The sequence below is a fragment of the Spinacia oleracea genome, chromosome 2, assembly GCF_020520425.1.
Source record: "Spinacia oleracea cultivar Varoflay chromosome 2, BTI_SOV_V1, whole genome shotgun sequence".
In the NCBI taxonomy this organism is placed as follows: Eukaryota; Viridiplantae; Streptophyta; class Magnoliopsida; order Caryophyllales; family Amaranthaceae; genus Spinacia; species Spinacia oleracea.
Genome location: NC_079488.1, coordinates 100,623,138 through 100,649,151, shown reverse-complemented (window position 1 = coordinate 100,649,151; position 26,014 = coordinate 100,623,138). Strand labels below are relative to the sequence as shown.

General features: G+C 34.3%; 2 protein-coding genes, 1 long non-coding RNA gene and 1 pseudogene across 3 annotated transcripts; 1 reads left to right on the top strand and 3 right to left on the bottom strand.

The window, feature by feature from the left end:
• Nucleotides 1–326: 326 nt before the first annotated feature.
• On the top strand, nucleotides 327–2,862 carry LOC110788968 (UDP-glycosyltransferase 86A1-like; annotated as a pseudogene).
• Nucleotides 2,863–3,722: 860 nt separating this feature from the next.
• LOC130467671 (nudix hydrolase 2-like) lies at nucleotides 3,723–7,105 on the bottom strand. The gene is made up of 9 exons (XM_056836255.1): nucleotides 7,097–7,105; nucleotides 6,518–6,580; nucleotides 6,150–6,215; nucleotides 5,856–5,993; nucleotides 5,438–5,516; nucleotides 5,297–5,346; nucleotides 5,174–5,208; nucleotides 4,943–5,033; nucleotides 3,723–3,899 (listed from the first exon to the last, which is right to left on the bottom strand). The coding sequence occupies exons 1-9, from the start codon at nucleotides 7,103–7,105 to the stop codon at nucleotides 3,861–3,863; spliced, it is 570 nt and encodes a 189-aa protein (XP_056692233.1). The 3' UTR covers nucleotides 3,723–3,860.
• A 371-nt stretch (nucleotides 7,106–7,476) lies between these two features.
• On the bottom strand, nucleotides 7,477–8,413 carry LOC130467133 (uncharacterized). Its single transcript, XM_056835581.1, has one exon. The coding sequence runs from the start codon at nucleotides 8,142–8,144 to the stop codon at nucleotides 7,713–7,715; it is 432 nt and encodes a 143-aa protein (XP_056691559.1). The 5' UTR covers nucleotides 8,145–8,413; the 3' UTR covers nucleotides 7,477–7,712.
• Nucleotides 8,414–23,874: 15,461 nt separating this feature from the next.
• On the bottom strand, nucleotides 23,875–25,259 carry LOC130467132 (uncharacterized). The gene is made up of 2 exons (XR_008927292.1): nucleotides 24,221–25,259; nucleotides 23,875–24,088 (listed from the first exon to the last, which is right to left on the bottom strand). It is a non-coding gene; the product is annotated as an uncharacterized lncRNA (long non-coding RNA).
• Nucleotides 25,260–26,014: the final 755 nt, after the last annotated feature.

Here is a 26,014-nt window from a genome sequence, read left to right as displayed (position 1 = left end):
GGTAAATTGAATTGTTCTTCGGTTCGGATCGGTTCAAGTTGATTTAAATTTTACAGTTATTTTCGGTTAGGGTTATTTTGGTTTCGGGTGACGATCGGTTTCGGGTCGTTCGAGTATCGGGTCATTTCAGGTTAAATCACTTCCGGGTTGATTTCGGTTTCAGGTCGGTTATATTTGATTTTCGGGTTAATTTCGGGCCGTCGTTTCGGATCAATTTCGGGTTACGGATCGGGATCAATCGGATCGGGTTTTCGGGTCCGGGTCAGTTTTGCCAGCTCTAATAGTAACCCCAGAAGGAGATCCATTAAAACCCAAAGAGTGACATGTATACCTCGGCAGAAAAAACAACAACAACAACAACAAATAATGGCAACTCAAAACCCAAATACTAAGAATCATCATGCTATAGTTCTCCCCTTAGCACTTCAAGGCCACTTAAATCCTGCCGTCAATTTATCTATCAAACTTGCTTCATCAAAAAACTTCACCATCACTTTCCTAACCTTTGAATTCCTCCACCAAAAGATCACCCATGCCCGGCCCACGAATGACGACATGTTTTCTTCTGCAGCCTTTAAGGGGGTTGATATCCGGTGTAAGATCATATCTGATGGACTCCCTTTGGAGTTTGATAGGGCGGGTAGAGGTGATGAGTTTGTGGGTTGGTGTTTACATGGTGGTATGTTTGATCTAGTGGAGAATGCAATCAAAGAGATCGTGTTTAAAGATAATCCAAAAGTGGATTTGTTAATTATTGATTCGTTTTATCCATGGGCGTCTAGGATTGCCAACAAATTTGGGCTTCGATTTGCATCGTTTTGGACTGAGCCTGCTTTGGTTTTTAATCTTTATTACCATATTCATCTTCTTAAGCAACATCGCCATTTTCATTGTCCTGGTATGTCTTTCTCTCTATCCTCATCTTTAAATTATTGGTACTCCGTACTAAATAATAAATTACATTCATGTCCCTATTTTTAGATATAATTAGAGGAAAAGGTAATTTAGTGAACATGAGTGTGGTAATTTCATAAAGTCAAGTGATTAAAATTGTCATATATAGAAATGTTGTAATTAAAACGAAACAGTCCAAAATAAAAATGTTACTAAAAGAGAGCGAAGGAAGTGGAAGTGCCAAATACAGAGTATTGAGTATTTTATCATTCGTTATTTGATAATGGGCTCGAAAATGATGTATTTTAATTAGACTTGAAATAAATTGTCAATTATGCATAATTGCAAGTTCTACTCATTTGATTGTCACCTCCGCTCACAATTATTTATGGTAAGTGTCTCACATGAAATATTGTAAAGCAAATTCTTTAATTCATTCTAATTTGAAAAGGTTGGGTTTGTAGTTGAGGGTGACACCAAAGCTGTATTTGGTTCACTCTAGTTTGGCATGACGTATATGAACTTATTCGTGTGTTATATTGTGTGTATCTTTTATATTTTTGTGTTAAACTTAATTTTGTACTTATTTTTACTTAACTAAGTCAAAATAAGTTGAAACAAACCGATTTCTGTGACTAGTTACTCGGAAAGATCCAATAGATTACGTACCAGGAGTAGACTCCATTAAGCCACAAGATCTGATGTCATACCTCCACGACAAAGACCTCTCAACAAACATTCATAAGTCAGTTTTTCAGTCAATCGAAGAAGTTAAGTCTGCAGATTATGTGCTTTGTAACACAGTCCAAGAGCTGGAGTTAAACACCATCTCAACCTTGCAAAATCTCATGAAAATCTATACAATTGGGCCGGTTTTTCAATCCGGGTCAGTAGAAAATGATGTATTCACAAGTCTATGGGCCGAGACCGACTGCTCAGAGTGGCTTGGGACCAAGCCCAATTGCTCTGTTTTGTATGTATCATTTGGTAGTCTTGCTAATATAACTCAAAAATGATGTTATTGAAATTGCTAATGGTGTTATGGATAGCGACGTTAATTTCCTTTGGGTGCTTCGTCCTCGTACCGTGCTACTTGATGAATCGGATAATATGTTGCCTGTTGGATTCAAGGACGTTGTTCGTAGTCGTGGGATGATTGTTCCTTGGACTAATCAAATTGCGGTTTTATCTCATCCAGCTATCGGGGGGTTCGTAACACATTGTGGGTGGAACTCGGTGTTAGAGAGTATGTGGTATAAAGTTCCAATGTTGTGTTTTCCACTATTTTCTGATCAGTTCACTAATCGGAAGCTCGTGGTTGATGATTGGAAAGTTGGAATTAATTTGTGCAACGAAAAACCACTAAGGAAGGATATAGCAACACAAATCAAGAGCTTTATGATCCAACAAAAAGGAGGTCAATTGAGGAACAACATTAACATGTTCAGCAAAGTATTAGGGGATGCATTACAAGTTGGTGGATCTTCTTGGAAAAATCTGCATTTATTTGTTCAACAGTTAAATATGTAGAATATGGCCATATGGGCGGAGTCGTCTTTGTTTATCAGTCTCCCTATGGTGTATGTTTGGTTTGTCATTCACTCGTAGTGGGTTTATGTAGAATGGTTCATGGGTAAAGTTTTATATGTTTTTCGTGTACATTCAGATGAATCAAGTGGAAATAATCCTAACAGCTACAACAAAGTGTTGGACCCTCTCTCTGAAAAGGATGTATGTTCCAGCGTTATATACGAGAGACGTTCTACAGTATAATATTTATTCAACGTTCATAGTTTTGATGAAGAAAACTTTATTTGATTCAATTTCATGTATTTGTTAGATCTATATTTTTTTTTTGTAGATGTCGTATGAATCTTTATTAATGAATTCATTTTCCTTTTTTTTTTAGGGGATTTAGAATATGAAATTGTACTACTTCCATTTCATAATATTTTCACACTTTCTGTATTATAATGTTCTTTTCATTTTTTGTATTGTTTTCGGACATGAAAACGTATCATCTTACTCTACTAAATTTATATCTTTCCATTCATGTTTAACGAATTATCAATTTGACGAATTTATCCCTTCACTAAGGTAATTCTAGATAAGTACACAACGTGTGTTCCTTATCAAATTACGGGGTCTTTATATTGTTGTACACATTTTTAAAAATTGATATTGTTAAACTACAAATTGAGACGAACAAAACAATATCTCACATGAATATATTTTCACTACTACAAAAAAGTGCAAAGAGACCCTTCCAAATATGCCTAAGAGACCTCCTTGGGACAGGTCTCTAACTCACAGGTCTCTTTATCAAAGAGACCCCCTCATTCCCCTCATTAAAGGGGGTCTCTTATTAATAAAGAAGAGACCCTTTATTATAGAAAGCGTGGTCTATTTTCCTAGCGATTCAAAAACTAATTTAGTAGAGGAAGAGACCCATCATCAGAGAAATGAAGTCTCTTTACTAAATAAAAGAGATCCATTAATAAAGAAAGGAGGTCTCTTCGTTAAATAAACTCAGACCCCATATTGAAGAAAGGGGGTCTCTTCGCCATTTTAACATTATTTTATTTTGAAAAGGGAGAGACCTAATTGTATAGATAACGGGTCTCTTCTCAACTACATTTTAAATAAAAAAAATAGCATTAGCATACACGCCAAACGTGAAGCATCAGAAATAAAAAATATATATATATATATATATATATATATATATATATATCATAATAATTAGTATTAAGCACAATACTTTACAATAATTATTTAGATTTAAATACATAAAGTCTACATATACAATTAAACCTGGTAATATGGCATTAAACCATTTCATACAAACACTTACACTTTCCTAAGTTGTCTTTATGCTCTGTCAAATATCACCCATATTCTAACATAACATGCTCCGACACAACTCACAAGTATAATACACAATCACACCCTTGATCTCGTAAATATTAGTTTGTTGAGTAGGCATCAGGAGCTCGAAGAAACAACTACAAGAAAATTAAAGCAGGTGAGAAAGAGTCGAAGGATAAAATGAATATCACTAATTTACATGCCAAAATTATGCAGTACATGCAGAAACTCATATTAAAAAAGCAGAACAAGACAAGCTGATCAAAACAAAACTGCAGAACTGGTACTCAATTTTTTATTATGTATAAATCGATGGACAATCAAATTTACCACCTACTTTGAAAATCAGTTAGCTCGTGCTCATTAGAAAGAAGCATAACACCAGTTAAGACGTCAAAAACTCAGTACATGAACTCAAATGCAGAACGTAAAATTCAGTTCAAAATCTACTACTGGTCTAATCATAAACACCTACAAACAAGAGCTGAAAATGGAACAAACAAAACTAAAGGTACATGGCATGCTGAAAATGAAAATTTAATTTAAATTAGGAGTACCAAACAATAGAGTCAATCTCTTTGGTCCTTAACCCCTGATACAACAAATACATCAGTTTAATCTAAAAAACAGGAATATCTTGCATGACAATCATCTCCTGAACTTTTTCATGCCCCAAATTATTTTACAAAAAAGGAGCTAGTTGTATATTGCACATAAATAATTAAGAAGTTCCAAGTCATGAGGTTTCATAACTAACCTAGTTAATGGGTGAATTCAGCATTTGATGATGGCTCGTAGTAGTTAGAAGTTGCAGTGGTGTGTGACAACATTAGTAGTGCTTGGCTAAGACATAAGTTGGGAGGAAACTCTTTTACTTGGTATCATCAATAAGGTTTAATAACATATCCCTTTCATTTATGGTACACTTCTGTAAATCCATGCAGTATAGTTTACTAAATTTTGCCGCAGAGAATGGATTTCCTGGTTTTGATCTTTTTCAAACATTTTATCAAAAACAAAATCTAAGTAAAGAATAAGAAAATGGTTAGCTAGCCCAGAACCAGAAAGCTACTACCTCGATTAATATAAACCATATCAAGGAACAATATGTTATGGTAAGTTTATCATGTACTCATTCATCCGCCCCCTAAAAATGTACGCTGTTAACATACAGTGTTACCTGCAATGTTTTCAGTCGAGAAGAAATGCTAGACAAGGCTTCCCGATGGATAGAAGTGCCAGCATTCAGAACTCCCGCGGATATAGATGACCTGCATAAGACGGCTCAGCCTTGTGGATGACATTGATAGTGAACAATCCCCAAAGTAACAAGGATAAGCAAGTAGAAAGTCAAAAGCAGCCAAATATCAATGGAGCTCCTATCCAATTAAGCATAATATATTGGGCATACCTGAAAGCTACTACCTCGACAAATTCTGCGTCAACCTAAAGCGGCAGAATTAAATTAGCAAAAATTGGAGTCTCCTTCCATAGTGGAAAAATACTTTGTATATGATATCAAGAGACCACTTACTCCTGTCTCTTCCTTAACTTCTCCGATGGCTGCTGCACATATATCCTCTCTGTACATGGTAAAAATAACCTATAGAAACTTACAACATGCACAAGGCAACAATAAATTGGAAGTGGAGAGTGAAAGTCTATTAGCAATATACCTCATCCACGATTCCAATAGGGATATTCCAGACACCTGTTCCTCGAAGTCTGCCACTCTTTTCCTGTACTACAAGCATCTACAAACACTGACTGATCAAGCTCAATTAAACTAGAAATACAAAGTAAAACATAGAAAATAAGCTATCTGGAATTCTGGATTACAACTAAGATGAGTGACTGTAGTTAGACATTAAAACCAATTCGCAGGACAGTCAAATGCGCTATATAGAATTAGAACACTGTAGTTGGGCATTAAAACTGATTTGCAAAACGGTCAAATGCGCTATACAGAATTAGAACACTGTAGTTGGGCATTAAAACTGATTTGCAGGACAGTAAAATGCGCTGTACAGAATTATAGATATAGATCATTTTATGTAGAAGAATCTTAGGGGCAAGGAAAAAACACTGCATACCTCTCTTTTCTCTGTTAAGACAATAGCACCAACTCCAACACGATGTGTAGCATTTGCAGGGAGTGTATTAATAGTTTCAGGAATCCAGTAAACCAGCATTAGATAATTTGGCTCTGCATGATGATACCAAAAGCCTTCCTATAATCAACATAAGATGATTACAGAATGAAAGCTACAAATCCACAAAGTAGACTGGAAAGTTAATATCTTGTCGACTTCAGACTCAAAAGATATGCAGAACTTATCGATGTCGATCTAATTTCCTTTATTTGTGTTGCCCTGCTTGTGGCGTACCTTGACCACAGTTTCAACAAGGTTTGCAAGTTCAATGGGAAGTTTTATCCACACACCCTTTTTGCCCTGCCAACACATAATGTGCATATGCATAAGCATAAGCAATTAAAACAAGCTAGCCAGAAATGCAGTAACAACAACTATCATTCATGATTCATCAACTGTCATCTCAGTTCCTATCCAAACAGTTCGAACTCAAGACGGCCTAATAACTCAATCAATTCTTACACAACAGATGATAACTCAATCAATTAAAAAAAAAGTAGACAACCCAACCAGAGAGAAGAAAGCAACCAAAACCTAAAGATATAATGCTCTAAGTTCCCAGACTATTGGACTCGACCTTCGTCTCAGACTATTGGACTCACGTTTCCAGTGTCTACATCAAAATCTGAGTCTGTAGATCGGTGCCTCACCCATGCCAAGAAACTCTAGAAAAACAGTATTCAACAAACATGGCAAAACACTCTCAACATAAAACTGGAAAACCATTGAAATTTTAGAAATTCAGGGGAAAAACCGAATTCCATGGTTGAAATTGAAAATTTCAGGAAAAAGAACCTAACTTGTAGAAGAAATTACAAATTGAATTAAAAAATCGAATAAAGCACACGAAATTCACAAATTCGCAACAATAAATTTAAGAGAAAAAGAGGGAAATGAGAACAAAACCTAATTTTGTAGTTCTCTGACGACTGTGTTGAGGTCTCCGGTGGTATTTGATGTCATCAACCGTACGTAATTCTCCGATGGTAGACTCGCCGGTGGGGGTGAGTTCGAGAAATTGTCGTGCCCTAGTTGTGGTGAGTTCCAGGGAAGAAGAAGAAAGAGGCAAAGACTAAATAGCTAGGGTGAAATTGGGTTTTGAGAAAGTGTGGCGCCAGGAAATTAAAGAAAATAGAGACCTGTCATGTTAAATGATGGCTCTTTTGTTTTTTAAAATTTACTTTTAACATTATCTTACGAGGAGGTGGTGAGTCTTTGATACATAAGAGGCCCGTTAACAGACATAGAAGGTCTGTTTTTTCTTATATTATATTAATTAAATAATTTTATTTATGCACTAAAGACCCGTTAAATAAGATAACGGGTCTCTTATGTTTTAGCCTTTAATTTTAAATGGCCTATTCGACTTGTAAGAGAGCCGTTACCTATAATAATAGATCTCTTATATTGAAGAGACCCGTTATGTCGAACAAGGGGTCTTTTCTAAGGGATCTCTTTGCCCATTTTTGTAGTAGTGTTTAAAATACGTATTGGAAAAAAATTAGAAAATTCTCTTCAATTTTAAATAGTGTCAAGATCTACTGATTTAAAAAGGGACTAATAATCAAGAACGAAGAGAGTATATTTTTGGTTAGTATGTTTTATATAATGAAATTTGAAAAACAAAACTAATGTAGTCTATTTATTTAGAACTCCATGTTCTAGTTACTAACATTAGTATGCAATCTACCATTGATGTGACCGAATAATGGCATACGTATTGCATTTTCTAGGGTTGTTGATTATTAAGATATTACATTGATATTGATGTTCATGGGTAGGTACGTAATTTTAACATTAATCAAGACCAAGCAATCGTCTAAGATCCCTGGTTGCTGATCCATCAATGCCAATCATCCTTGTCGAAAATGAAGGTAAAGGCAAAGATCTCGGTGAAGGAGAGATATCAAAAGTTGATCCAGCATAGATCCCAACTGGGGATGCAAGGAAATAATTTGACTTTGAATTTGAATCGTTTGTAGGACTTTGATTGTTGTCTATTAATCTAGGATCAATATTAATTTTCTTAGGGGAGCTTGATATAATTAAATAATTATTATCTCTTACATTCTTCTTTAATCCTTTGCGTTGTTCATTCCTCTTGTTCCTTCTTGATCCAAGATTGTTCAATCGATTGTATAATCTTTTATGTCGATGAGAAAACCAAATTGTAGATATTGGCATATGGCTTCTTAGATCATCTTCAGTATTTAATATCTCTGCTCCCATATTGAATTGTTTCTCTGAAACAAATAGAGGCGTAGCAAAAAAACTACTCCAAAACTAATTTAAAACTTTGTATAAGCGATTGTTAAATTGGCAGTCAGATAAGGGAGATAAAACTAAACGATAAACTATTTTGATCAAATATATGCATTAAAGGGTTATTTTGTAAGTTTCTCCTTTTTCTTTGGAGGATTCTCCCTCTTTCCCCCTCTTCTCAAGAAAGAGAGAGAAAGACGTCGAGAAATGATAATGTTTATTTGTTTATCTGTATATTTTTCTCTAATATTGTTTTCTAGCTTTTACATCGATAAATTTAACATAAAATATGGAAATTTAATTAATTTTGAACAAGCAAAGGTTGAGCGGATGAGAATTTAGGACAAGTATTATGTGGTTGTTAGTTTAAAAGGGAAAAAAAACAACTAAAATCCACATTTCCCTTGACAAATGATGAGAGCCATGAAAATATAACATACTACGTATGTGAAAGAAGTACAGAGTACTCGTAAGTGGTAATGAAAGATACTTGAATTGTACATTTATAACCCTTGTTTTTTGTGAGAAATATTTACCGCGTGATTTCTCATTGATTTTCTTAGAATATAAATTAACATAGCTAAATTAGGGTTAAGTTAAGGCTATTCTAGTCATTACAAAATAATTAAATTACATTAATTACAAATTACGTATTCTACATCACCCCTGCAATTGAAGCGGGAGGTCGACGGACGGTTAGACTATCCCGAAAATCATCAAAAATACACGAGGAAGTCCTTAATGTAGATGCTGACTATCTGATAACGGGACTGGACATGTAGAACACGTACTTCACCACGTTTCACCTTTTCACGGACAAAGTGAATATCCATTTCAACGTGTTTAGTGCGTTGATGTTGAACCTGATTCCCAGAAAGATATTCAAGTTTTCAACTTTTGACATTCAAGTTCATTTGATAGACATTTCTTAGTCACATGACTGGTCCTGACAGTATATCTTGAATATATTGTCAAATTGAAAGGACTCATCATTTAATACTAAACCAAGATTAAATGGAATATGAAAATACATTTCATATATGATAAATGTTCACCCCAAATGTTTTACAACCATGGGCCGCTAACCCATTTTTAGAACGATTAATGGAATTCAAAGCTATGCTTAATTTCCAGTGCCACAATGTGAGTGTTGTTTCTCAATCATTGCATAGGTTTAGTTATCATGTTTTTCCAATCTTAATATCCTTTTCATCGAATGCCTTTCGAGATGGGATGATAAGATCTTTTGAGTATGTTTATTTTGTGATCTAGTCTTTCTTGCTACAATAGTGGTTCTACGCATTTTGCAATGAAGAACCATCAAGTCAGCAGACATGTGATCTACCCAAGTTCAGCGAAGAACTCTTTAATATAAACAACTCTGTTTCATTGCTTCTTAGGCAATAATTACTTTTACTTCAACTGTATAGGTTGCTAGTGATGCTTTGTTAGGATTTACTTATCCAAGCAGTTCATAGATACGTGGAAGACTTTCCATCAGTATCTCAGAACATAGAAATTAATATTTAATTTTCCATGTGACAACTCATGGTCTCCAATCCATGTTGCCATTTCAAACCACGATGCTCTTTAGCTCGTCCTTGCCAAGGGTTAACTCCAAAGGGATCTTGCTTGATCCTTTTCCAGTGTTTATGCGTGTAACATCAATATTTAGCATATCTTTATTTCCTCGAATCAAGAATTATTCCTATGTACCTTTTCAAGTTCCATAAGTTTTTCTTGATCTCAATCTAGTTGATCTTTTCTTAGACCAATAGAGATTGGTATATGTTCATCATGCCTAAATTCATACGATACATTTTTGGCGATCCTCATATTATATCATACATGATAAATTCTTTTGCAGAATTGTTCTCAATTGAATTATATTCATGTAACTTTAGCTATCCCATTTCAGTAGATACTGAATCCAGCTAAATTCTTTGACATATAATATAGTTTAAGAATCTCATCTAGATTATTTGATGTTTAACTTAGTAAATGCTTATACAAGTTTCAAACATTCTTTACTTAGATTTATTCACATGGGTCGAATATCTCCAATGGAGTCTTTCGTGTTTGATTTAGTAAATGCCATTATTTAATCTAAAACAATATTATAAGATCTTTGTAAATGGATCTTAATACCCAGTATGTACTAACTACTAAGTTTCGCCTTATCATTGATGAATAATTTCAAATCTAAGTCATTAGCATTTGAATGTTATTTCACAATAGAGAGATATGTGGTGTGATACACATAGGACCAATTAAGTTTTACTTACTCCCACTAAACTTCTTATACATCTATAAGAATCATGTATATCCATTGACGGACAGTATCGTCAAGCCTTTGCCAGAGAGCCTTTGCGGCTGCCTTATCAGCGTCAGAGTTGGTGGATTTGGAGGGAGAGGTGGGAAGGGACACAGGATAAATACGGGATTTTCCATCGTAAAAGAACCATCACAACATGATTCCGTCGTATAATATTTCACTTAAAAGTCGGGATTTGAGCCCGTCGTAAATCGCCGACCTTCGTTAACGAGATTGTTTTTTTTTTTTTTTTTTTCTGTAATAGTAACTGCATTGCATTATATAGAGCATGATAGTTGATTCTTAGTATATATATATATATATATATATATATATATATATATATATATATATATATATATATATATATATATATATATATATATATTTACCAGTGGTTGACGTACTCCTATAAAATTCATCTCTTAATTAGTTATATGTATGATGACGTGGAAATCTTACACTACAAGAAATTGTATTATTAACGACGGGAAATCCCGTCGTTAAAGGCCAATAATTGTTGATTAAAGACGCAATTTTCTGTCGCGATCCCGTCATAAGAGGGGGCCGTCGTTAATGAAAAATCTCGTCGTTAACCTGTCGTAAAAGACATTTGCGACGGTTGTTCCTGTCTTTGTTGGGTTGTTATCCCCGTCGCAAAAGCCTTTTGCGATGGAATTTTTACCCGTCGTTATTAGGTTGTTGTAAAATATACAAATTTTTGTAGTGTTACATGGCGCTCTGAATGCTCTCAAAAAAAACTCCCTTCATATCTATTACTATATACTAAAAGAGACACCAGGAATGACACGTGTCAATTCCTGGTGCGATTTTTTCCCGCCAAAAACCACTTTCTAAAAAAAATGTATCTTTTTAATTTTATTTTTATTCTCTACTTTTTTTATAAACTATTTATGTATGGAAAAATTTTAGTTTATAAATTATGGCAATAGTAGATACGATGTAATAATAATTATTCTAAATTGGTAATATTTTAGTCAAATCGCTATATTAATAATGGAAAATATATCACTCAATATTTTGGTCAAATTGTCATATTAGCATTTTAAATATGCATATTAGATGAATAAATTTAAACGAGTATGTTAAAAATGTTATAACTGTGCAGTAGTTTGAGAGATATTTAGTTAAATATTTTGTGAAAAAAAATATTAAAATCTGTGCATGCACGAGATCTAATCTAGTATCTACTAGATTTTAGTTGTTAAGTTAAAATAAAACTCTTATATTAGTTTAGTTTTTATTTTGAATATTTTACATTTATTTTTTAATTACTTCCTAATCAAATTCTATCCTCTAAAAAAAAAAAAGAATCTAGAGCCTTATTAGTATTTGGAGTAAAGAATAGTATTCGCACGGCTATTCATCAGAATAATCACGACTGAAGCACAACTCACCACGTTTTTGCTAATCCCGTCTTCCCCAATCTCGCCTTTCTAGGTAAATTCCTTAATCTCTTTTTTTTTTTGATTCCCGAAGCGTGGAACGTTAATTAAATGAAACAGTTAGTCCGATACAAGCTTGTTCAAGGAGGTTTGTCCTCCAAAATTACATCCATAACATACTTCGGAGGGAGTTTAAAATACTCTACGTTAAGTCTATCTACTACATCCGTTCGACACATCTTAGCCATCCTGTCTGCAACTCTGTTAGTGCACCTTGGAGCAAATTCCAACCAACCTAACATCCTGAAGGTCCCGCAAGAGGTCCCTGCAATTTTTAGTAACATGAAAATTCGCGTCAATAATCAAATTTCCATTCAAACGATTCAAGGCTTGTTGGGAGTCTGAACTTATGACCACCTTTGGCCATCCTTTAATTTGAATATTCTGCATCCCTACACAAATAGCTAACAATTCACCCATTAAAGCATGTTGAATCCTACATTGTTGCTGAAATCCAGTAACCCAGTTGCCCAGATGATCCCTGACAACACCTGCGCAATTTAGAAGGTGGACCATGGTGCACATAGAGCATGGTGCACCTTAAGAACATTAGTATATAATTAAAAGAACATCTGGTTACGTAAAAAGAACATGGACATATATTTTTTTATATTTTTAATAAATTGTGATTTTTTATAACAAAAAGTAAAACATTATATTGCATGTTCTTTTGTCGTAATGTCATGTTCTTTTGTTTATGCACATGTGTTCTTTTGGTGCACATGGTGCACCATACTCTATGTGCACCATGGTCCATAGTCCACGGATTGCAACACCTGCAGTGCTTCCAAGTTCTCCAATATTCATAAAGAAACAGTCACAGTTAAGCTTAAGGGAATTCAAAGGAGGGGGGAGCCACCGTGAAATAGGACCAGAGGAAAGGTGGGAGGAAGAGTGAGTACTCCTGGAGGAGTGGAATTAATTCCTTAAGGTGGGAGGAAAAGTTAATATTTAAATAATATTTATTGAGATAATTTTACAAGACCCTACACGACTATGTTCTTTTATGTTTTTTCAAATGAGCTTGTGTAAATAGTGTCCAAAATAAATTTGTGTCATGTAAACTACTTACTCCACTTCATTATGAACATTATCTAGTTAACTAGTAAGAGAAACTATTTCAAAAAATTCAAACCTCATGCTTTTAGTAGTTTTCTTAGCTTCTCCTTACAAAACTTTCTTTTTCATAACTATTTTAAAGCGGACCTTGAGAGAGGAAGACCTGTTCTTTGTAGCTGAACTGAACTCAATGCAACTAAACCCAAATGAATTGAATTTCCATGAATCTGCGACGCAAATGAGTGAGTATATTGCGTCGCAATATTATTAATCTGCGACGTAAATGACTCTGAGAACATCTTAGAGTCATCTGTGTCGCAGGTTAGTAATACTGCGATGCAAATGACTAATTTTAATGCTAAGAACGGTCAATTGCATCACGTACATGTTTAAATGTGCGAGGCAAATGTGGTGATGCAAATGAACACTTTTCCACTAGTGCTCTTATCGACTACATATATGATGATTGATTATTAAATTTTAATATATTTTAAAATTTATGTCTTTTTATGAACTAGAACATTTATCAGCTAAATATTTAAATGGTAACACGTATTTTTATTTGCAATTATTTTTATTTCTTAACCGAATTCTGGCTATTTATTTTCCCTTTATGTAAAAGTGACTTATAGAGTTATAGTTATGGGTGGTAAATAATTTCATATCCAATGTTTAACACTGGAATATTTTATTTTACGTGTCAGAAAAGTTAGTCGGTAAGATCATTATTTGCATTTATGTTTGAACCATTTGAGTTTATTTTTAAAAAAACAAAAAAAAACAAATCGAATTGGACAGAAGGACCCAAGAAAATTCATATGGATCGGAGTGGATTGGACTCGAAAAATATTTGGATCATATTCGGACTCAAATATCAGAGTACAAAAAAATTTGGATTAGATTTGGACTCGGCATATTTGGATCAGTCTAATCAAATTCTAAGTCCAATAAAAAAAAGAAAAAAAAGAATCTAGAGCCTTATTAGTATTTGGAGTATAAGAGTAGTAATCGCAAGGCTATTCCCGTCTTCTGCCAATCCCGTCTTCCCGTTTTTCTGAAGCACAACCTCACCACGTTTTTCTGCTAATCCCGTCTTCCCCAATCTCGCCAGGTAAATTCTTTAATCTCTTTGTAATTTTTAATTTACTTCTACACAGGGAGTAGTACGTATTTCAATTAAATTATAAATTTATGAGGTTACAATTACTTCTTAAATCCTTAAGTTTAGGGTTGCGTATACCAAACGCTGTATTCGATCATATCATACTATTTCTCTGCAGTTAGGTTCGAATTCCTGTTCATCAGATGGAATATTAAGAATATTGTATATTCTGATTAATCTTTTTTTGATGATCTGAAAGCCAACTATTGCTCGTTTAGTATTCTGTTAGGATTATTATTTATGTTTCCTATCCTTTGCTAGATTTTACTAATTATTCACTATTTTGTTATGTTTTTCAATACAATTCAGATTAATGGGCAATTGTCTGATACACAAACGACGTGAAGCCTTGATAAACAAAGACCGAATTTCACAGTTGCCGGACCACATGATCCACCACATTCTATCATTTGTTCCTGTAAAAGATGCTGGTCGAACATCTATTCTATCCAAGTACTTGAGAACAGTATGCACTTCTTACAACATTTTGAAATTTTTGCATTATGATCACAAACTCTTTTGCACTACAATTACTACTTTCTGGTGAAACCCCTGAAATTTGTGAAATAAGGGACAAATTCATGGATTTTGTGGGTACTAACTTGGTTAGAATAAACCATGAAAAGTCTGCAGTATACAAACTTAAATTGGATGTGGCTGTACTTGACGACGAGTTTGAACATGTTGATCGGTTAATGTATTTGGTTGGAAAAACTAAGGTTGACAAATTATGCGTTTCTGTGCAAACAAAAGACTCTTAGCTCGTTGGTATTATAGGGAGGTGTTTGAGGGAGATTTATGTTACGAATTGAATTCCCCTACCCGGTTTTACTGGCTTCAAATTGCTTACAATCCCTTAGTGTTCGATGGTGCAAGTTTACAAGTACCAACCTTATTAGCTACAATGTCGGCAACTTTTCTTCCCTGCGACACATATGGTTGTCACATGTTATGCTGGGTGATGAAGCATTGAGTAACTTAGGTATTTGTTGTCCAAATATTCAACATCTAGAGTTTGATGATTGCGCGTTTTGGTTTGAAACCCTTGAGCTTTCGAAATTCGAAATTTCCTAAGCTAAAGAAGGCTTCTTTTAAGGGTGGACAACAGCAAAGCAGGCTTCGTAATGTTAACAATACAGGAACTAACCAGCTTGAGAGTTTTCATATTTGTATTTTTAATACGGAATGGGTGATCAATCCAGATAATACTTGTAGTAGTAATATCAAAGATCTCCGACTTTATTGCTCCGTTAATGTGCCTAGTCTGTTTGAAGACTTCTTAAGCTTGCAAACTTTTCTTGGACTGTTTGGATCTTCAAAACCTTGTGGTTGTGTCATGTACACATCCTCTTTCAAGAACCCATTCAAGAAAGCGGTTTTGACGTCCATCTGCCAGATCTCATAGTCATGAAAGGCAGCAATCGCAAGAATTATCCTAATGGATTTCAGCATGGCTACTGGTGAGAAGGTTTCATCATAGTCAATACCATGAATTTGTCTAAAACCTTTTGCCACTAGTCTTGCCTTAAATACATCAATGTTTCCATCTTTGTCCTTTTTCAGTTTGAAAATCCATTTGCAACCTATGGGTTTAACCCCATCAGGCAAAGCAACCAAGTCCCATACTTGATTTTCAAACATCGAATCCATTTCGGATCTCATGGCTTCAAGCCATTTCTCGGAGTCTTGACTCGTCAAAGCATTTGTGTAGCTAGTAGGTTCCTCATGTTCTAAAATCTCTATTTCAGAACTTTCAGTCAAAAGGAAATCAATATATCTCTTTGACGGAATGACAGTCCTACTAGACCTACGTTGGGGAACAACAGGAGAAGTTTCCACCTCATTAGGTTGAGGGACTTCGCATGGATTATTTCCAAGTGGGACGGTAGAAGGCGCATGAATAGAATGCACCGCCTCCTGAGCATTTTCATGCTGGGTCGTCTCTGACGAGGTGTGAACCTCATCCATTTGTTGCTCATCTCGAATTTCTTCGAGATATACATTACTCCCACTTGTTTTTCTGGAAATAAACTCCTTTTCCAGAAAGACACCATCGCGAGCAACAAACACTTTGTTTTCGCTTTGGTTGTAGAAGTAGTATCCCTTAGTCTGTTTTGGGTAACCCACAAAAAGACACTTATCGGACTTGGGTGAAAGCTTATCAGAAAGTAAACGTTTTACATAAACTTCACAACCCCATGTCCTTAGAAAAGACAATTTCGGAACTTTTCCAGTCCACATCTCATATGGCATCTTTTCTACTGCTTTGGACGGAGCTCTGTTGAGTGTGAATGCCGCTGTTTCAAGCGCAAATCCCCAAAATGAGGCAGGAGGTTAGCAAGACTCATCATGGACCGAACCATATCTAATAAAGTTCGATTCCTTCTTTCGGAAACCCCATTCAACTGTGGTGTCCCTGGTGGAGTCAATTGCGAAAGTATTCCACAATCTTTCAAATGATCACCAAACTCTTGAGATAAATATTCACCACCACGATCGGATCGCAATGCTTTAATTTTCTTTCCAAGTTGGTTTTGTACTTCATTTTGGAATTCCTTGAACTTTTCAAAGGATTCCGACTTATGTCGCATGAGGTAAACATATCCAAATCTGCTCACATCATCAGTAAAAGTAATGAAATACCCGTACCCTCCCCTAGCCAAAGTACTCATAGGTCCGCACACATCAGTATGTATGAGGGCTAAAAGATCATTGGCCCTTTCACTTGAGCCTGTGAAAGGAGATTTTGTCATTTTCCCCATTAAGCAAAACTCACATACTTCAAATGATTCAAAATCAAATGATTTGAGAATTCCATCCTTATGAAGTTTCTCTATGCGCTTTGAGCTTATGTGGCCTAATCGACAATGCCATAGGTAAGTAGGGTTCAAATCATTTGGTTTGTGTTTCTTGTTTTCTATGTGATAGATATGGTTTTGTAAGTCTAGTACATACAAACCATTTGATAATTTAGCAGAGACATAGAACATACCATTCAAATATGCTGAACAACAATTATTCATAATTTGAAATGAAAAACCTTCCGAATCCAAAATCGGAATAGAAATTATGTTCTTGGTAATAACTGGAACATAATAACAATTATAAAGTTCTAATATTAAACCAGAAGGCAAGCGTAAACTATAATCTCCTACAGCTAAAGCAGCAACTCTTGCTCCATTGCCTACTCGGAGATCCACTTCGCCTTTGCTCAAGCTCCTACTTCTTTTTAGTCCCCGCACATTACCAATAATGTGAGATCCACAAGCGGTATCAAATACCCAAGAAGCAGTTGTAGCTAAATTAACTTCTATGACATAGATACCTGAAGTTAAAGCACCAGTCTTCTTTTCCTCCAGATATTTGGGGCAGTTCCTCTTCCAATGACCAATCTTGTGGCAGTGGTAGCACTCATGTTGAGCAGCTACCTTAGCCTTGGGAGTGGCATTTGGCTTGGTTGAAGAGTTCTCATTGGCAACTACCTTGCCCTTGTTCTTCTTCATGGGAGCCCCTTTCTTCTTGAACTGCTTACCTTTACTAACCATTAGAACATCCTTATGTTTAGGTTTAGTTGGTAAGTTTCTCTCAGCCTGAATTAGTGAACCATGCAACTCTTGCAGGGTAGCCTCCCCTCCTTGCATGTAGAAGTTCAACTTAAAGTTATGAAAATCTTCAGGCAAGGATCTGATGACTATGTCAGTTGCCAGGTCCTTAGGATAAGGGAAACCTAATTTCTCCATGGTCTGAAAATGTCCAATCAAATCGAACACATGCGGACCAACGGGCTTCCCCTCTTCCAACTTGGAATCCAGAAGTTTGCAGTTTGCTTCAAATCTCTCCAATCTAGCATTTTTCTGAAACAAAGTTTTCAGTTGCTGGATTATGCTGTAGGCATCCAGACCATCAAAACGTTTTTGATACTCTGGTTCCATGCAAGCAAGCATCAAGCATGTTACTTGCAGGAGTTATCCTCTAGAGTTTGTCTAGCTCGCTTTTGAGCTGCAGTAGCATTTTCTGGCAAGGGTTCAGGGAGAGGATTGTCAAGAACACTTTCTTTTCCTTCCGCTCTGAGAACAATTCTCACAGCCATTTGCCATTGTAGGGAGTTGGTAGCATTCAGTTTGTCTTTTTCAATTAGAGGGCGCAAGTTAAAAGTAGATTTGTTTGCACCAGACATGATAACTACAATAAAAAGTAAAGCAAGATTCAATATAATGTTTATCAAAAGTAGCAATTAAACAAATTCAATTCACTACTACCCTTTATTCAAAATTAGAAGTCCCCATTGAATAAAGAATTAACCAAGATCCCCTCCCACTACAATTAAACGGACTTTGGCCCTGCTACTTTAATTTATAGTATTCGAGGTAAGTAAACATTTTACTAATTATAACTGATTATAACTCTTGGTAGACAGGTTAACAACTCTTTGTATTTTCCTATCTCTTAGCTTCAAAACCCAAAACTTTGTCTTTTGATAGTTTTGTTGAGTTAAACCAAACATTAACATGTAAGTTTCAAAAACCTACCCTACTATCCCCGGAATTATAAGCAACACCCTGCTTTGGCAGAACCTATTACTCATGATCTAAGGCTTTATAGGTGTTGTATGGAAAAGCACATAAACTCAATATTATTTTGGGACCTAAGTTTACTATGTTGGTTAATTAAAAGTGAACACATCGCTTTAAATAACCACATACATTAACTCAATAAGCATTTTAAGGCAATATAAAATACATAAAAATTAAATGTGATCCTAGTATGGCCCCTAAAAAATAAGCTCAAATCTTCTTGGGTTCCTGTTCATCTTTCTTGGATCTCCATCCTTGAATTTTTGATTGAACCTTCTTACTTCATCGAACTCATAATACGAACTTTATAATCTAATTTAAACTTTTAAATTAAATTACAAGAATACAGAACGATGCGCAGATCGTATTTCAAAATTTACAAGAATACAAAACGATACGCAGATCGTATTTTCTATCCTATTTTGGGCCATACTAGTCACTTGCCTGTAACAAAATATCATAATATTCCATACACGCATATAATATTAAAATATATTAGACAAAAATTATTTACTTATTAACTATTAATAAGCAAATAACATTTCCAAAATAATACAAAAAAAACTTAAACAATTTAAGTTTAACGTTATTTGGGAAACTTTATTATTTTAATTCAATTACTATTTAAATATGGCTAGAATAATCTTATTAATCAAAAATTTGCATTTGAAAGGAAATTTATGGATTTATGCTCAACATTGAAAATATGTTTTTCAAAAAAAAATATTTTCAAGTTACTCAAAATATATTTTGGAAATTATTTTTAATTTAGAAGAACTAAACCCAAGTTAATTTCCAACTCTTCTTATCAATTTCAATTAATAAATGAGAATCGAACCAAAACACCAAATTTCCAAAACCTTCAACCCAGACTATTTCCCAAAACCTTTTGGAAAACAATCTTTAATTTGAGAAAATTTCTAACTTTTCCAAAAAATTAGGAGATCTTATTTCCAACTTTTAATTCCCTTTTCCCGCCGGAACGCCGCCCTAATTATCCTCCACCGTGGCTCCACCGTGGCTCCACCGTCGCGGGTGGTGGCCACCCAGCCATGGAGGTTGTTATTTTAATTTGGGTAACAATTACCTAAATTAAATTAATCTTTATTCAACTTTTGTTAAAGATTAACAATTTAATTAGGGTTTAATTATCCGAAAATAATGGCAAAAAATTTGAATAAATTAACAATCCTTAAACTGAATTTTAGGGTTGTTAGAAGTTAGATTTCAATTTAAACTCTTTATTAAAATTAAATCTAACAAGAATTCAAAATTTAAGGCATAATTATCTCATTTTATTCAAATAATTCAAGAAAATAACAATTATTGTCCGAAAAATTCGAATTAAATTACCAGGCAGATCTATTGAATTTTCTTAACAAATAAAATCAAAAATTTTAATTGTTATCCTTAAATTTTATGATTAATCGAATTAAAAATAAAAATTAACCAAATTCAATAATTATTATACAAAAATTCCGAAAATTAGTTAAAAAATTACCAAAAAAATTAGGCTATTGTATAAAATTAGGGGATAATCAGTAGATTTATTTAACAAATTAAAAATCAAATCTTTAATTGTTAACAAATTATTTCCATGATTAATCTTATTAACCATTAAATAATTTAAAATCTGACGAATTTAATTTTAAAAAATCCGAAAATTTTTATGTGATATTAACTGTTAATTTCGACCCTGTGATAAAAATTTCGGAATTTTATAAATTTATTTTGAGCAAAAATTAATTAAATCACGATTTAATGATTCCAATCAATTAATATCATATATTAATTGTGCAAATTCAAGCCATAAATAAATCTTCCCTTAATTGAATCAAAATAATAATGTTGCATACAATCATGATCATAAAATATTATGCAAGAGGCTAAAACTGATACCATTGTAGGAACATATAGATGCATAAAGCGGAATTTCAGGAAACAATTTCCTAACATCTATCACAGGATCTCATGCATAACAATAGTATAGATCAGATTAAGTCGAAAGAATAATCACCTTTGAAGCGTGTTCTCCCGTTCGTATGCAAGCTTCGAAGATCTTAGAGCCCCACTTGTTGCTCCTCTACTCAGTCCACAAGCACGAATTGAATCCCACGTATGCTAGTACGGAAGAGAACGATCACAATCTGTCTCTTGCTTTGTTTGGGATGTACGGCGTTTAGAGAATTAGAATTAGGGTTTTTGTGTTTTTCTTTTTGTCAGATATTGAATGAACGTAATTTCTAAATCTCTGACATTATGACTATTATAATGTGAGAGTTTTAGGTTAACACAAAACCAAAGCCCAACATTCTTTCCCTTAATAGACCGGTTGCCATCGGGCCTTTTGGGTCCATTCCAATTAATGCTTATATGTGTGACCTTATAGGATTAATATATTTTAGTTGTAGGTCCAATCAATATTGTCCTACTAATCACATTTATTCTCTAGCAAGCAAATATGATTACTAAAATAATTAACTTATTATCTTCATAATTAATTCCTATTTGTATTTAGTAATTGCCGGAAATGTCTAAGGACATAATTCCTTCAGTTAACGATGCACTAATCACGGCATGCCCGTGGGACTAAAGAGTGAAGGGGGAGTTCTTCCACCAAACCACATTTAGCATTGGCATGTCTAAACTGAAAGCCTTCATACAAGATGTACAAACGTTGGTATCTCTACAGCCTAAATCCTTTTGCGGCATTGATGAGATATGTTAAGGCATCAACCGCGTACCTTGGTAAGGAAGAAGATGGCATAGATTTCGACATCACTTATTATCGAAGCAAGGATCCCCTTACCCCAAGGCTCTTTGAAGACATTTATGAATTGAAGAGGTCGAACAAATGGCGATGTTCAAGTATGGAAGATTGCCATATCATCATCATTATTATCATTACCCTATTGCCTCCCGCAAGAAGCGGGGTAAGGGGGTATGGAGGATTGCCACATTGGGGGAAAAATCGGAACTTAGCATTTGAGGGAGTGATCAAGAAATATAAGAATGGAGGAGAGTTTACAAGAGTTATGGAGAAGTTTGATCCACAAGGGTTGTTTTCGAGTGAGTGGACTAACCAAGTGCTCGGGTTAAAACTTAAAAGACATTTGCTCTCAAGATAGTTATTGTGCCCCTAATAAGGGATACTTTTGTCGACCAGGACGAATATATAAGAAAGCAAGGGTTTGTACTACAAGAAATACTACGTATTAAATTGAAATAGATTATGTAATTAATTAATATGTATGTTAATCAAAAAAGATTTTTCCGCGGACCGTTGTTTTAACGAAGAGCAACAAGAGATTAATAGCTAGTTGTTATTACTTAAACATAACATATAACTAGACTACCTAATGCTAGGGAAGTAAATTATCAACTACGGAGTACTATACATACGAAAACATTGTACAAGTACGTAACATTATTTTAAGGCCAGAATTCTGTAAAACTTGTAGAATATCATCAAGTAAATTGACCCAGAATATGATAATGAGCCATTTTCAGCAAGTAATCTTAATTAAAGAAATAGTTCGCTTTCGATTCGCACTTGAGTGTCTCCAAACCAAGTTCCCTTGCCATTTCTGGCTTGAAATTGTAATAAGCACCAATAATTTGCTCCTTTGCGAGTTCTTTTATTATGGTTTTCGTAACACCGTCATTCAAATTTGTCGCACTAACCTGTTGCAGGTTGCTTATCGCAGAAGTTGTTTGCATGATTACATGCATAATATGCACAATAATTTAGATAAGTATAGAAAAGTTAAAACGCATCAGGTGAATATGACACATATTAATACTCCCTCCCTTCTCTTTAGTTGCAACGTTTGACCATTAACGTCTCTAATTATGTATAAGTAAAATTGTAAAATATTGATATTGTGAAAATATAAATCGAGATGAATCTAACACGATTTCTTGTACGTATTATGGGTTTATGGCTTTCGTAACACCATCATTCAGCTTTTATCTCCCAGTATCCGGAAATATTTAAGTTCATTAGTTGAAAGTTGGGAGCGAACTAAGCCATTTTAGTCCAAATGTGACCTATAACGATCGAACAAGCCTTATATGTGCATAACTTGACCAAAATGGGTGAGAATGAGTCTTTGAAACATTAAAATAAGTATATTGAACATGTAAAGGGATTAAAATACTCATTTAGGTTCATTGGTTGCAAGTTCGGACCGAAATAAGCCATTTTTATTATTATACGGTTCATTATTTCATTCTTATGAACAAATTAAGTATTTATTGTACAATTCAATATTTATAATATAAATAAAGTTTTTTTTTTTGATGGTCGATCTTCTTAAGTTATTCAACAATCCGAGGGAGCAGCCTTTCACCATCGAAGAGATCAATGAAGTTCGAGTAAAGTTGGCAAACTTCATTACCAGTGATTGTATTTGATATTTTCTTGTAGTGAATCTTAGATGATGGATGCTAGTTTTTCATTTGATTATAATGTAATCGATTTATATATTTAGAATTATATACTATTTAATTTAATTATCTATATAATTGGATACTTTTTTATGTGATGTATGGAGGTTAACTAATGGCGTGGTCCAATTGTATAATATATGTAGCAGGGAAATTGGTTATATACAATCTGTCAAGTGCGGACTCAAATTCTAAAATTGGCAGCAACAAATTTCACTACAAGAAAAACTCTCATCAACGACGAGTAATCCAGTCGTAAAAAGGCTCATTTTGGTCGTAAAAGGTCTTTTACGACAAGAAATGCATATGGTCGTCAGTCGTCGCTATAGGCTCCGTCGCGAAAAGTATTGATACTTTTACGACGAGATTACTAAGGTCGTCGTAAGTAGTTTTTTACGACGAGAGTCTAACCTTGTCGCAACTAGTTTTATCTGCGACGAGATTTCTCGTCGCAACCGCTGTTTTAAGTGGTTAAAATATTTATTTTCATGGCCTATAATTCATAATTGCGACCGTATTTCTCGTCGTAACAAGATTTATAATTAACGACAAGAATGAACCTAGTTTTTCTTGTGACCACTGTTTTGGTTCGATAATTCTATTTTATCTATCGTATGTATCAATAATAAATCAAAAAACCTGCGAAACTCAAATATTACAATACACCTTAATATAATAACCTCAAACACTAATTTTCATTTAACAAAAATAAGTCGATTACAGTACATTACCTACAAAGGGATATATTGTGCTCACTACACATTCACAAGCTAATATTAGAGTATGCCAAAAGTATTACAAGCTACAATTAGATGGAAGATACAACCAATCTCCATGTTAAGCCTTGAACTATTATGCTGAATAATGCCCCATTAGTCATGAATTACCTGCATTCATATATAAAATCGGAATGATTAAGATGGACAACAAAACAAGACGTACTATGATTTAAATGTTATAAAACATATGACCACAATTACAGCAAGAACAATATATAAAGGGTGATCAAACGTATTTACTTCTTCATTCATTGCGTCCAGTTACACTTGGAATCCCGGAACATGTGTCATACTAATTCTGGAAGGAGATTTTTATCTTGGAAGATAATTAAAGCTAGGATGGCGTACCAATATTTCATACTAACAAGAACTTAAATTTAATTACCCAGCTAAGGACTGAAGCAATGAGATGAAACATTGAACACCAACTACTCCGTATAATATATGAGGGTTTAGAACTTCAGAAACCCAAGCAAGGAGATTTTTATTCACGAAGATAACTGATTAAGCGGTTTAAAACAAAATTTAGCATGGACATGAACTATATATGATTCATCTACATGGACATGAACTATATATGATTCATCTACATGGACATGAAGTCATGAACTGGTGATCTTGGCTAATATATACTTCTCTTCTTTTTTCTCTATCCTGTAAGTTCCTAGTAATTTACACTATACATGGTCTATCAAAGAACAGAGTGCATACAATTAAGTAAATAAAAATTAATATCATTTATGAGAGTTTATAATTATTTTAGAACAACTACACTTTAAAATGATTATTGGTATTCCCCTTCTTCCATCAGAATTGGCTTTTAGAACTATCAAAAACAGAATTGAAAATAAATGGCAAAAATAAAGGGCATAGTTAGAATTTGTGTACCTTAATCTTTAACTAACATCAGGAATTTCTTGGTCACCAACGCTAGGTTGTTGCATATAGGCAGAGTAAGTAATATATTGACAAGGCACAAAACTAACAGTCAACTCTACCAAGGTACTCTACCAAGGTTGATCATAATTGTCAAAGAAAAGAGGCAGGCTACACCAACAAATTCCCATTAAAATGGAGCTCAAAACTGAATACTAAAGAAACTCAGAACAATAGCAACAGACTACGAATCATCCCCAACACCTGCCCGCAAAGCAGATTGCTTGAACCCAACAAAACAAAGTCAACCCTGGTCAACTTGCTACAAAAAACATCCTGACCTATAGTGCCCATCAATCAGACCCTGACAGGATACTAAACAGACCCTAGAACAATTATTAACATGATAACATTTTGCTAATTGCATGTCTAAAGTTAACATAATAGTATAATACCTTCATCTTGGTCATTGAGGCATCTTGTGAAGCATTTTTGCTGCTCAAGGAAGTTAGAAAGGGTTGCATTATTATGAATCTTTGTAACATATCATTGTCATCATTTCCAACGTCCTCACGAAGAGATTGAAGGAGACTTGCATGTGACATCTCCTCTTCCACGGGTGCTTCACTGATAGTTCCTCAGGAACATTTGCATCTTGATTATCATTGCTTGTCGTAGTGTTTGAGGGTGCTTTAGCTTTTTACTCCAGGAAGGAATGAACTTTCAACCCTAAACTACGCCTTAAACCAGGACTCCCAGGTGCAAGAAATGTAGCCTTTCTTCCAACTAGTGCCATTTAGAACAACCTGACTTTAACAATAAAAAGGGTACTAGCAAGTTAGTTAACAAAACTATAACATTGGCATTTCCTAAAAAAATATAATTATAGAATATGCTGGTAAGAAAGAGAAACAAAGAAAAAGGGAAGAATATCAGTAACACAAACAAAAGCCCCTACACCATTCTAACATTATAATTGTTCATACAAATTAGCTAGTAGCAAAGCAAAACATATAGATTAAAGGTATAAAAGAGACACTTTTACTAACCTAAAAGTTGTTACTTACCCAGTTTGGAGGAAAATGTATTTTCAAGCATAGATTTTTTGGGTAAGAAACTAAATCCAAAGTTGCATCACTTTTGTAATTGTTTAAAGGG

Bases quoted from the DNA above. Each gene is read 5' to 3' on its own strand.
- LOC130467133 (XM_056835581.1), bottom strand. From the start codon at position 8,144: ATGGGAGCAGAGATATTAAATACTGAAGATGATCTAAGAAGCCATATG.
- LOC130467671 (XM_056836255.1), bottom strand. The intron at 6,216-6,517 runs GTGAGTCCAATA...ATGTGTTGGCAG, and splicing joins TTGATGTAGACACTGGAAAC to GGCAAAAAGGGTGTGTGGAT. The intron at 5,034-5,173 runs GTATGCCCAATA...CGTCTTATGCAG, and splicing joins GTCGAGGTAGTAGCTTTCAG to GTCATCTATATCCGCGGGAG.